The sequence below is a fragment of the Erpetoichthys calabaricus genome, chromosome 2 (assembly GCF_900747795.2).
Source record: "Erpetoichthys calabaricus chromosome 2, fErpCal1.3, whole genome shotgun sequence".
NCBI classification, from domain to species: domain Eukaryota; kingdom Metazoa; phylum Chordata; class Cladistia; order Polypteriformes; family Polypteridae; genus Erpetoichthys; species Erpetoichthys calabaricus.
Window position 1 is genome coordinate 117,010,354 of NC_041395.2, and position 13,473 is coordinate 117,023,826.

Here is a 13,473-nt window from a genome sequence, read left to right on the forward strand (position 1 = left end):
TTCTTGCATAATAAATGCTTAGAGTTTGTCAGAATTAGTGGGTTTTTGTTAGTATACCCGCCTCTTGAGGATTGACCACAAGTTCTCAATGGGATTAAGGTCTGGGGAGTTTCCTGGCCATGGACACAAAATTTTGATGTTTTGTTCCCCGATCCACTTAGTTATCACTTTTGGCATGATGCTCCATCATGCTGGAAAAGGCAATGCTCGTCACCAAACTGTTCTTGGATGGTTGGGAGAGGTTGGTCTCGGAGGATGGTTGGCACCCTTCTTTATTCATGGCTGTGTTCTTAGGCAAAATTGTGAGTGAGCCCACTCCATTGGCTGAGAAGCAACCCCACACATGAATGGTCTCAGAATGCTTTACTGTTGGCATGACACAGGACTGATGGTAGCGCTCACCTTTTATTCTCTGGACAATCTTTTTTCCGGATGCCCCAAACAATCGGAAAGGGGATTCATCAGAGAAAATGACTTTACCCCAGTCCTCAGCAGTTACTATCCCTATACCTTTTGCAGAATATCAGTCTGTCCCTGATGTTTTTCTTGGAGAGAAGTGGCTTCTTTGCTGCCCTCCTTGACACCTGGCCATCCTCCAAAAATCTTTGCCTCACTGTGCGTGTAGATGCACTCACACCTGCCTGCTGCCATTCCTGAGCAAGCTCTGCACTAGTGGTGCCCTGATCCCGCAGCTGAATCAACTTTAGGAGATGTATTCAAATGAAGGTGCTTGCTGGACTTTCTTGGGAGTCCTGAACCTTCTTCACAACAATTGAACCTCTCTATTCTAACTCAATCAGCATGACAGAGTGATCTCTAGCCTTGTCCTTGTCAACACACTCATCTGTGTTAATGAGAGGATCACTGAAATCATGTCAGCAGGTCCTTTTGTGGCAGGGCTGAAATGCAGTGGAAATGTTTTTTTTGGGATTAAATTCATTGTCATAGCAAAGAGGGACTTTGCAATTAATAACATTCTGGTGTATATGCAAATTGCCATCATTAAAACTGAGGCAGCAAACTTTGTGAAAATTAATATTTGTGTCATTCTCAAAACTTTTGGCCACAACTGTGCATGGACAAGGAAGAGAATAAGCAAGATGTGCACAAATAGTCCATTTGGCATTCATAAACCACCATCTTTTTGGAGACTTTACAGTATAGTTCACATCTTCAAATAATGTCCTTCACTTGACTTTGCATTCTTACTAAACGTTTGTTCCAAAACATAATGTAGATCTTTTTAAATGTAATTCTAGAAATCTGTAAAAATGTGAAGCAAATAATTAATTATGTTTGTGCTTTACCCTTTGGGCCATTGTACCAATATTATTCTTGTGTACCACATCCCCAACAGTACTCAAATCTCAGGCTTTCCCTACCACTCTCTGGCAGCATGCCTGTACTTGGCATAGAGCCAGTTAATCCTGTAAGCCACTGGCTTAATTTCCCATCCTAAGGGAGCATACTACTTCTCATGAGGCATTTTGCATAATTATGGGGCCTATTGTCTGATGATGGTGGTAATCAAAGGCAAGTTTTACTTGAATGGTCACAAGGGTTTCCAGTGGCACCGTATTCTCTGTCAGAACATCATACAACACAGTTACCATCATGAACAGAGAAACTGAACTGCAGACCTGCTCTGAAACTACTTCTTCAAAACAGTAATAAGCTAATTAAAATAGGTATTTGTATTAACTATCCCATCTTTAATTCACTTCAGGGTCAAAAGAGGTAGCATCTTATCCTTGCAGTGCTTCCTGAATAAACTGAAATTTTGTACTTAGTCTTGTATGAATAGAAGACTAACAATGGCATTCTTATATGACCAATGAAAAGTGTTTCAATAATAAAAATATTACATTTGAAAAGATTATAATGTACATAACAAATAATTGGAAAAGTTTACATAATCGAAAGTGACCATAGTCCATTAGAACATTACAACAATCTAGACATGAACAGGCCATTCAAACTAACAAAGCTCACTAGTCCTATCCCCTTAATTCTTCTAAATAAGCGTCAAGTCTAGTTTTGAAAGTTCCTAAAGTCTTATTGTTTACCATGCTACCTGGTAGTTTATTCCAAGTGTCTATGGTTCTCTTTGTAAAGAAAAACTTCCTAATGTTTGTGCGAAATTTACCCTTTACACATTTCCATCTGTGTCCCTGTGTTCTTGATGAACTCATTTTAAAATAACAGTCTCAATCCACTGTTCTAATTCCCTTCACACTTTTAAACACTTCTATCATGTCACCTCTTAATCTTATTTGATAGACCATTGCTAGTAGTTTTATAAGCAAATGTTTCAAAGATTTCCATTGCATTGTACAAAATATTGAGGAAAAGTTATGATATTTGTTTTCATAACAGGCAATAATTGTCAGCTGGAGAACTACTGATTTTTTAAATTTAAATATATTTTCAAATGTGATCTGTATATTAACTAAGATCATTATGTCTGATCTTTAACTGTATATTTTTTTTATTTGCATTTAAGGTTATCCTTGGTCGGTATAACTGGATGTCTTATGAGCAAGTTTATGTTGCTGCTTCTCAGTTTGGTAGTGGCCTGGCAGCCCTTGGACAAAGACAAAAGGCAAACATTGCTATCTTCTGTGAGACAAGAGCTGAATGGATTATTGCAGCACAGGCCTGCTTTATGTATAACTTTTCTCGTAAGTAGAAGTTAATCACTGCAATAGAGGTTTTTAAAAACACATATGCATAAGATTATTTTTAAGAGTATTTTTATTAACAGATCTACAGATACGTTTTTTTACAGATACAGTACGTTTTTTAATAATATTAACAAATGTTAACTCTTAACTCTTCAGTATTACATAAAAATTGTCTGAAAAAATCTTGCAGACTTTGAGTAAATGATTATATTCAGAATGGCAGGACATTTTAATTGAATTAATTTTAAAAAATATTCTATATTGATGAGTTTTAGGTTTACTTGGACTTGTTGATCTGTTGTGGTTTCCTATTCGAAAAATGAAGGCCTCAGAAAATACTTTCATGTAGTTTTGGAAAGATACATAAAAATAACCTTTGCCTACCCTGTTTCAGTACCTTTCAGCTTAGTATTCATTTTTTTTTCACTTCTAAAGATAAATCTAGAACTGGCACATATGTATATGAGTATAAAATACCAATATAAGTTTACAAAACCATGTTACATTTACAGTACATATCTAAGACACATTTATTTAAATGTCAATAATGGAGTAATAAATAGATATGCACCAACAAAAACATGTAAAACAAATAAGCTCTGAAAAGAGAGCATGGTGTCAAATGTGTGCAGCTGATGAACTGCAAAAAGTGTGGTAATTTACTTTAGTGGGCACTTACAAAAATGACGAATCCATTGCATATGAAAATGTTGTTAGCTTTATGTTTTGTACCTTGTGATGACATTCCTACTGCTTTTGAAGAGCTTGTGAATACTTTTAAATATAAAAATGTTATATGACAAAAGGAAATGGAAATAGAAATATGTTTTTAAGTATGTACTTAAATGTTATAAAGTTAGTGTCTTTGCTTATGACCTTGTTTGTTATCTGTGTAATAAGTGAGACTACCCCTTTAAGAATAATGTACATGCAAAAGAAAACCGAATGTATTTTATACCAGTGTATTAGCATCTTAAAGGTAATGTCAGTGTGAATGGACTTCTAAGTGAACTGTGTGTACTGTAATAAGTGATCTGCCTTTAAGGATATTGCCAAGAATGCTGAGTTATTTGAAGCAGAAGGAGAGCTAGAAAAATGCCTTGTGAAGGACTGAACAGTGCAGGTATCCTTTTATGAAATGGGTTTGTTGTCCCTCGTTTGTATTATGTCACATTAGTGTGGTCCACAAACTAATGAAAAAAGTTGATGTTTGTAGAGTCATTTCCCCACAAGGCTAATCTTTATCCATTAGGGGTAGCATACAAAATGAAAATAGCCTTGTGCCTAACACTCTGTTTTCTATCTGTATGACAGCCTAATGTAATTCTCAAGTATGAATAATAAAATGTTGTGGCTAGTAGTGTTGAGCTAGATATTTAACTGAGGTTCATCATAAATTCCTCCAAATCTACAAAATGTTAGCAATTGATTCTTGAAAAATACCCCTGTGCAACCATAGATAATGTTGGTTGAGACCAGCTCTAAAGGAAGTTGTCAAGATGAAGAAGGCAGCCTTCCATCCAATGTTAAAAAGGTACCCGGATTTGACTGAGAGGTGTTGGCATGCCAAAAATATGGCAGCTGTAACAATTGCTAAAGTGAAGGCCCAAGAGTGGGTGGAGTTGGAGGTCATGACTTGACTTTTGGATGGTTTCCAAGGGGTGCCAGCAAATAATTTGATGACTAGAGAAGTTTGTCAGTAAGGATAGAGAACTCTTGACCTCAACTAGGGATATCCATATTACTAACCGAGAATGCTAAACCGGATGATGGACGCAGGCACATCCGGCCATGGGCCGTAGCTGCAAAAAGACGTACTGCGCAAGCGCAAGAAAGGGCCGCGAGAGGCGGACAAGACCACAGAAAAAAGCAGTGAGCAAAGAAAAAAAGAGGACAAACAAATGAGACGCCGCAAGCACAGAAAAAAGGAAAAGGCAAAGAAAAATGTAGTCAAAGGCAGGCACCGCACGAAACCCACTGCACACGAAACTAGCACACAAAAAAAAAGAAGACGCTCGCGCACAACGGCAAGGCTCCCCCCCCTACAGGCACCGGACGGGACACACACCAAGAGGGGGATTTAACAAGCCCCTGGAACACAAAAAAAAAGAACACAAAACCACCCCACACACCCTACAAGCAACGGACGGGACACACACAAAGAGGGGGATTCAACAAGCCCCTGGAACACAAAACGAAAGAAGACGCTCGCGCAACAACAATCCTCACCCACACCACCCCCCCCCCCAAATCAATAAGAAGTGACACCCAAAGCCACATATCTAAAGGAAACGTCCATATTAAACATACGTCATCTCAAAACCTTCACACTAGGCAGCATAGGTGGATCTCATTAAAATAAAGCACTATTAACCATTCAACTAGAGAAAAGGCTCCATATTAACAGTGAGTGCGATCCTCCTTATTACTTATACATATTTCGCACGCTGAGGAACAAACAAGTCATGCATACACGGTCACGGGTACAAAACGATTCGGATCGGATAACGGGACCAAACACACGAACACGAATGAAACCAAAAGAATACACGGCGGCGCATACAACGCGCTTCGGAAAATACGTGAGAAAAAATGTCTCGGATCAAAAAACGCAAAGGCTCAAGTAACCCCGTTACAGAGACGTGCCCAAATGAACAGACACATTGAACGTAGATGCATACAGCGCGCATCTCAAAGTGCTGCATCGAAACAAGCACGATTTCAAAAGAAAGAGCTCGCGTCTCAGACGTACAAAAAAGGGAGCAAAGCAACGCGCATATGACCGGCCAGAAAACAAGCAAGCAGGACTCAAAAAGCAGAAAGCTCAACTGACCGACATACAAAAACGGACAAGGCACGATACAAACAATGCACGACGTAGAGTGAAACGGACTTTGCGCAAAGCGGAGGCGAATCAATTAAAAATCCAAAATAGCACGTCACAAATAATGGACATGCAACAACGCGGCACTCAAACACCACAAGCAAAACATGCCCGTCGCGGACATCAACGCCAGACGTCTGCTAAACGCTTACGCCAGTTGGCTGACAACGCTTTCAATAATGAGTCCACTATTGAGGAAAATTCATTGGGATTAATGAATGTCATTTGCAATCATTGTCATTCACTTAACTTCACAGAAGAAACAACTGGCAATACAAATAATGAATTTACACGTTGTTGTCAAAAGGGGCAGATTAGAAAGCCTCCTTTACATTCATATCCTGAATATCTACAGAAGCTTATAACTATGGATGTGCCTGAAAGTAAAAACTTTATGAACTGCATTAGATCCTACAATAGTTCATTTGCTTTTGCATCTACCGAAGTAGATATCAGGCCACCAAAAGGCAATGGCCCATACTGCTTTCGCATATGTGGTTAACACAACGCACTATATTATGTCCAAAAAATATTAATGTTAATCACATTATTAACCAGGTCATTTCATTACTTCCTGGAGAGACACGGCTCTTTCTAAGCTCTGACAAAGTTGACTCTGATGACGACAATGAACATCTGAATTTACCCTTAGAATATTTGAACACTATTAACCCGGACGGATTACCACAACACAACCTTACCCTTAAAAACGGAACAATAATCATGCTATTAGGAAACCTTAACACTAAACAGGGTTTAAGCAATGGCACACGGTTAGTCGTCAACACCATAACACACGATGTTATTCAAGCAACAGTTCTTTCAGATTCACATGCTAACAATACTGTTCTCATTCTTGGAATTGACCTTACGAGTTCTGACCTGGAATTACCTTTTACATTGAAACACCGACAGTTCCCCATTAAACCTGCATTTGCCATGACCATCAACATATCACAAGGACAAACCATGGACAAAGTTGGCATCTACCTCTCTGAACCCGTTTTTGGACATGGACAACTTTATGTCGCCTTCTCATGTGTTCAACGTTCATCTCACATTAAAGTTAAAAATGATCCATGCCAAGGAAGACTCATTCAAAGACAAGACACCATCTTTACTACTAATGTTGTATACAGAGAAATATTCCAATAAAACATTACTCTATGCCAAACACTCTATTTTGTATTTATATAGGCATCATCCAAACCTGCACACTATTCTATATCTAATTCATACATCTCACTCTTTGTCATGCCCCAACGCCAGGGGTTGGCGAGCGAAGCGAGCAGGGGGCGGAGCCCCCTAGTTGTTGAGAATGGATTGAAAACTTTGAGGTACCTGTAGATCAAACTGTCACCTTTGATGTGCACTTAAACAGTTTGCAGTTAGTATGATGCATTTGTGATGAAAGCTAGCACCGTCTTTTCTGAGGTCATGGTCACCTTACAGAAAAAGTGGTTTGTTCTCTGTGGGTAAGGTGTGAGCAGCTTTCTCAAGTGGATACAATCAAGTGCCTCATGGTCTTATTCACTTGTGAGACAAGAGAACAGATTGATTACTGAGGTGATTGATAAGTTGGGAGCAGTATTAGGTACATTAAACTGGCTCATAATAGTAAAGCAGGACCTAAGTCTACAGACCAAGCTGTCAGTTAAGTAATCTGTGTGCATTCTATCCCCAGCTTTGGTTACAAGTTTGAGAGACTGCAGGTGAGCACAACAAATAAGATTATTACACAAAGGGGCATTGAGCTATATGATAGGATGAATAGCTCAGGAGAATGGGAGGGCCTCAGCTTCGGTCAACTGCTTTCCAGTATTGGCAGGAGCCAGATGTGGTGATTTGGATAAATAGATAGGATACCCTCCAGAAATCTCCCACAGGGAGATATATAAGGCAAGATCCATTGCAAGAAGTTTTAGAGGCAGACCAAGGACAGGACATGGTAGAACAATTATGACTTTCATATGTTTCATATATTCTGGGAGCATCCGAATTATATTTGTTAGGGCTGCTGCGGCAACATGATGAGTGGTTTTGACCAGGCCTCCCTATACCTAACTAGGAAAAGTGGAATAAAAAGCATGGTGATAAGGAAGATGATGAGTATTTTGTATGGGTATTACAAATAATTAAGTTACTTAAGTTTAAAGACTCATTAAAATGTGCTTTTTCAAGTAAATCTGGAAAGCACAGATATGATGGCTCAAGCAGAAGGTGTCAACGGTTTGGGAGTATTTTATTTTAAAAACAAAATAGAAACAGCTGAGAATATAACATTAAATGAGTGCAACATTGACTGTGCTGCAGCATCTATAAAGAAGATATGTAGGTTTGACCCAAGACTTGTCTGACACCACAAGGTGAGCTATGGCTAACTGTAGATTATGTGTCATTGTGGTGAGCTACTTAATTATTGGCTTTGTCAGATTATTAAACATATCCACTGGTTTAAATGATATGATAAGAATAGACAAATTTAAAACTCTAAATGTGCTTGAATACATTCTAGCCTAATAAAAAGGAGTAAAATACAGCCTCAGACTTTTCATTATTGTAAAAAAAGTTATCCCATGTACTCTTTATTTTCTAATACAAGCTACTGTATTCATAAAATATTTCTCCGGTTGTTTAATGCTATGAATATTCACAACAGCATTCAGAACACATACCACGTGATCACAACTTGATTACTTTATGAACTTTTTGTATTGTTTGAACTTCTGTAATCTCAAGAAACACTGACTGCTAAAAACCTTTCTCACTGGATTTCTTACAGCACTTCATCATCGTGAGAGAGGGCGTTTGGAAGGTGGAGCGAATACCTAGATATGTGTTTATAAATAAACACTGTACGAAACACTGTACACTCCCTTTTTGAGTGCTTTTTTTGTGTAGAGTTTGCACTTTGTTTGGATTTTGTCTAGCAAAGGCTATTAGTTACTGTTCTGCAGTTGAAATCCTATGGTTATTCATTTTCTTATATTGGTGATGTGTATACAGTGCATCTGGAAAGTATTCACAGCGCATTTTCCACATTTTGTTATGTTACAGCCTTATTCCAAAATGGATTGAATTCATTTTTTTCCTCAGAATTCTACACACAACACCCCATAATGACAACATGAAAAAAGTTTACTTGAGATTTTTGCAAATTTATTAAAAATAAAAAAATTGAGAAAGCACATGTACATAAGTATTCACAGCCTTTGCTATGAAGCTCAAAATTGAGCTCACGTGCATCCTGTTTCCTCTAATCATCCTTGAGATGTTTCTGCAACTTAATTGGAGTCCACTTGTGGTAAATTCAGTTGATTGGACATGATTTGGAAAGGCACATACCTGTCTATATAAGGTTCCACAGTTGACAGTTCATGTCAGAGCACAAACCAAGCATGAAGTCAAAGGAATTGTCTGTAGACCTCAGAGACAGGATTGTCTCGAGGCACAAATCTGGGGAAGGTTACAGAAAAATTTCTGCTGCTTTGAAGGTCCAATCATCCATAAGTGGAAGAAGTTCGAAACCACCAGGACTGTTCCTAGAGCTGGCCGGCCATGTAAACTGAGCGATCGGGGGAAAAGGGCCTTAGTCAGGGAGGTAACGAAGAACCCGATGGTCACTCTGTCAGAGCTCCAGAGGTCCTCTGTGGAGAGAGGAGAACCTTCCAGAAGGACAACCATCTCTGCAGCAATCCACCAATCAGGCCTGTATGGTAGAGTGGCCAGACAGAAGCCACTCCTTAGTAAAAGGCACATGGCAGCCCACCTGGTGTTTGCCAAAAGGCACCTGAAGGACTCTCAGACCATGAGAAAGAAAATTCTCTAGTCTGATGAGACAAAGATTGAACTCTTTGGTGTGAATACCAGGCGTCATGTTTGGAGGAAACCAGGCACCGCTCATCACCAGGCCAATACCATCCCTACAGTGAAGCATGGTGGTGGCAGCATCATGCTGTAGGGATGTTTTTCAGCGGCAGGGACTGGGAGACTAGTCAGGATAAAGGGAAAGATGACTGCAGCAATGTACAGAGACATCCTGGATGAAAACCTGCTCCAGAGCGCTCTTGACCTCAGACTGGGGCGATGGTTCATCTTTCAGCAGGACAACGACCCTAAGCACACAGCCAAGATATCAAAGGAGTGGCTTCAGGCCAACTCTGTGAATGTCCTTGAGTGGCCCAGCCAGAACCCAGACTTGAATCCGATTGAACATCTCTGGAGAGATCTTAAAATGGCTGTGCACCAACGCTTCCCATCCAACCTGATGGAGCTTGAGAGGTGCTGCAAAGAAAAATGGGCGAAACTGGCCAAGGATAGATGTGCCAAGCTTGTGGCATCATATTCAAAAAGACTTGAGGCTGTAATTACTGCCAAAGGTGCATCGACAAAGTATTGAGCAAAGGCTGTGAATACTTATGTACATGTGATTTCTCAGTTTCAAGTAAACTTTTTTCACGATGTCATTATGGGGTGTTGTGTGTAGAATTCTGAGGAAAAAAATGAATTTAATCCATTTTGGAATAAGGCTGTAACATAACAAAATGTGGAAAAAGTGATGCGCTGTGAATACTTTCCGGATGCACTGTTTGTTATCATATGTTCATATAACATAAGACAAAAGCTCCTTATTAACAAAAACAGATCATGCAGTCACAAATTTTTTGATTTGTTTTAATTTCAGAAGCATACAGTATAATGAAACTGTTAGTGAATAATTTTGTAGGCTTTTGAAAACATGGACTAGGTCAAAGCATTGAAATTTAGTGAGCATATATGCATGATATTATATTTATACTGTTAATTTCAACTCTGCAGGTTAGAAACAGGGAGAAAAACAAAATTACACAGTTTTAGTATTATTCTGCATTTTTAAGTATGCTGATGTTTATTTGTGTAGAGACTTTTTAAATTTGATTTTAAAAAATTGTTTGAATTACTTTTAGACTTCAGGGCTCTTTTACGTAAATTTCAAGTGTGTTTAATTAAAAACTGCAAATGAAATGTATTTACTAATTGTTGTGATTTGGAGATACTAACATGGTGAATAAGGGCCCTTTAAAAGGCTTTACTGGCCAGACAAGGCCTCCTTTTGCCTTCCTGGAAAAGGCCTACCCCAATGAGGCTTAATCCCAGCTTCCCTGGCCTGTCTCAGGCATTGCAGATCCAAAAGGAATTGAAGCCTTCAAATAGAAACTTGAAATCCCAAAAACATATCAAAACCCATAACCACCAACAGGAGGGTAAGATGTAAGATACCTTTATTGTCACTGTACAATACAATGAAATATCATTTGGAGCAAGCCTATAGGTACCTTAGATAAAGGTATATAAGAATAGATATTAAACTGCAAGAAGAACATATTTTAAAGTAAGCATTAAACTATGAGAATCACAGTTATTATTTTAACCACGGGGGTTTGTGGGGGATATTCAAAAAGCTCATAAACCACAGACACAGTAATACAGCACACAATATATGAATAAAACAAGAGATTTGTATTCCTTCTAAAGCACCTTTCCACAGACGTCCTCCATGAATCAGCCACAAATACAATTCCAATCACAATGAAGCAATGAATCTTCCTCCTTCCGTCCTCCAGTTGAGTGTTGCCCAACTCTGACTCTTCCATGAGTGGCAGTGGGCTGTCTTTTATGCCAGACCCGAGAATGCATCTGGGGTCACAGCATGTCTTCTGGGAAGCACTTTCAGGTCATAGTTAAAGTAGGGAGGTCCTCTATTACAACTTAGAGACCCTGACAGGGCTGCAGTTCTGGGCTTCATATCCCAAGCACCCCAGCTGGTGTACCGACTGGGTTCCCATGTAAGGACCACTGCCACCTGAAGTATGGGGGATTGAATTGCTCCTGACTCCCAGCTTCAGGTGGTCCGTCCATTATTTTATACTTGCTGGGCCCAAAGTTATTTATTTGCTCCACTGGCCAATTTGTCGTTGCACTGGCCTCGCATCCAGGTAATGTTTTTCTCTCCATCTCATCTGCAATGCCTGTTCTCCACCTACACTATTAACAGTTTCAGATATACACAGAGTAAAAGTAAAGGTAAATATGTAAGTATAAAGTCACAGAATTACAGTCAATGTAATGGTCATGAGTTCCACATGGTTCATGTACAGTATAAGTGTGTGACTATGTGTGGTTGATGCACAAGTTCAGTTCAATAGGTAGTGGTTTCTGTTATAGGAAGGGGCAGTGAGTTCTGTGCATTTAATAGGCTGATAGCTTTTAGGTAAAAGCTGTTCTTCAGCCTGGTAGTGCGGGCATGCAGGGCTCTACAGTGCCTGGCAGAAGAGTAACTAAAAACCTCTGTTTATAAACAAAATAATCTTTAGAAAAAGAATTTATTAACAAAATGGAAAGATATAAGCAAAATGCTCCAGAGAGTGAAAATAGGCAAAAGGATATGCCTTAGAAGGCAATCCACAGCAAACAAAGTCCAAATACAAAGTCCTGAATCAGAATCCTTAAGACAAATGCAAGAGATAAACAAAATAACCAGAAATCCAATACAGAAATTGAATTTACTTACAAAATCCAAACAAAAATGAAATGCTTTAATTCTGAATCCTGTCTCTGGCTCAAACATAAAGCCAGAAGGAGGACCTGCAGCTGTGATATCAGGGTGGCCCCGCCTCTTGAGGAACCACCCACAAAACACAACAAACATATGTAAACAGTACATAATTAACTAGTAATAAACAAAATTAACAGAAATAGCATAGAAATAAGGAAAACAATAATCCCAATAATGCCCTTAATAGTTTTACAACTGACAAATTTATTGTTAAAAACCGGCTAGGATCCACTGTACCATTTGCCCTAGTAATTTTAAACACTTCGATCATGTCTCCATTTACTTTGTGTTTGCTTAAACTGAAAAGGTTCATCTCCTTCAGTCTCTCTTCATAGCCCCTACCTCTTAGTTCTAGAAATAAGCCTAGACGCTGTCCTCTGGATTTTTGAAGATTATATGTCAAGGGTTTTTATATGTCCTCAGTTTTATATGTAGGCAGACAGTGTGGCACCGTGGTTAAGGCTTTAATCCTCAGTCCCTACAGGTGTGGGTTCATATCCCAATACTGACACCATGTGACCATGAGCTAGTCACTTCACCTACCTATGCTCCAATTTGAAAATCAAAGAAATGTAACTGATTAAATCTCTCAAATATTGTAAGTTGCCTTGGATAAAGACATCAACCAAATAATATATTTTGTAGTTTATCGAATACATCATAACCCTACATTAACATTTTAGTAAAATGCCATTGTTTTAGATTGTTTGATGTCGAAGTTATATTTACTTTTTTTTTTCTTCAAATGTTAAATAAATATATACAGTATAACATGGCAAGGAAGTACAAACTTTTATATGGAACTGCATCTGATTTTAATGATTTGTTTGATTTCAGCCTAGTTCTTCACCCTGGTCAAATCAGCAAGTATGTCCTTGGTTGTTTCTATTACTTTTGGGAGGTTATCAGCTTTTTCACATGTATAAACCTCAATAAAATGCAAGTTCAAAGCATTTGTTATTTCATTGCCTGTGTTTTCTATCTCTGCTTTACCTTTTCTGATACTCTTCACCTCCATCTTGATCATTCTTTTGCTACTAAAATATTGAAGTAATCTTTTGGGTCATATTTCATCTTCTCTGCACTGTAGTATTTCTGTCCAGCTGCCTTTTAGCTCTGTTAATATCCTTTTTAACTGTTGCTCTCATATGCCATATGAGAGTGCTGGAGTTATTATTCTTTTACCTATTTTACAGCTGTTTTTTAATTTGTAACTTCTTTTTTAGTTCCTTGTTTATCAACCAGAGTTCTCTTTAATTTCCTTCTGTTTCTAAATTTTGAGATAAACTTGTTCTTTATTATTCATAAAG

The 13,473-nt window shown here is 38.5% G+C and overlaps 1 protein-coding gene across 4 annotated transcripts in view; it reads left to right on the forward strand.

The window, feature by feature from the left end:
* acsl3a (acyl-CoA synthetase long chain family member 3a) overlaps positions 1–13,473 on the forward strand; it is a 99,634-nt gene that overhangs the window by 23,627 nt on the left and 62,534 nt on the right. For all 4 annotated transcript variants that reach the window (XM_051923780.1, XM_028794408.2, XM_028794409.2 and 1 more), the window contains one exon: positions 2,504–2,681. In XM_051923780.1, the coding sequence (XP_051779740.1) occupies positions 2,504–2,681 (178 nt within the window). The remainder of the gene's footprint in view (positions 1–2,503; positions 2,682–13,473) is intronic.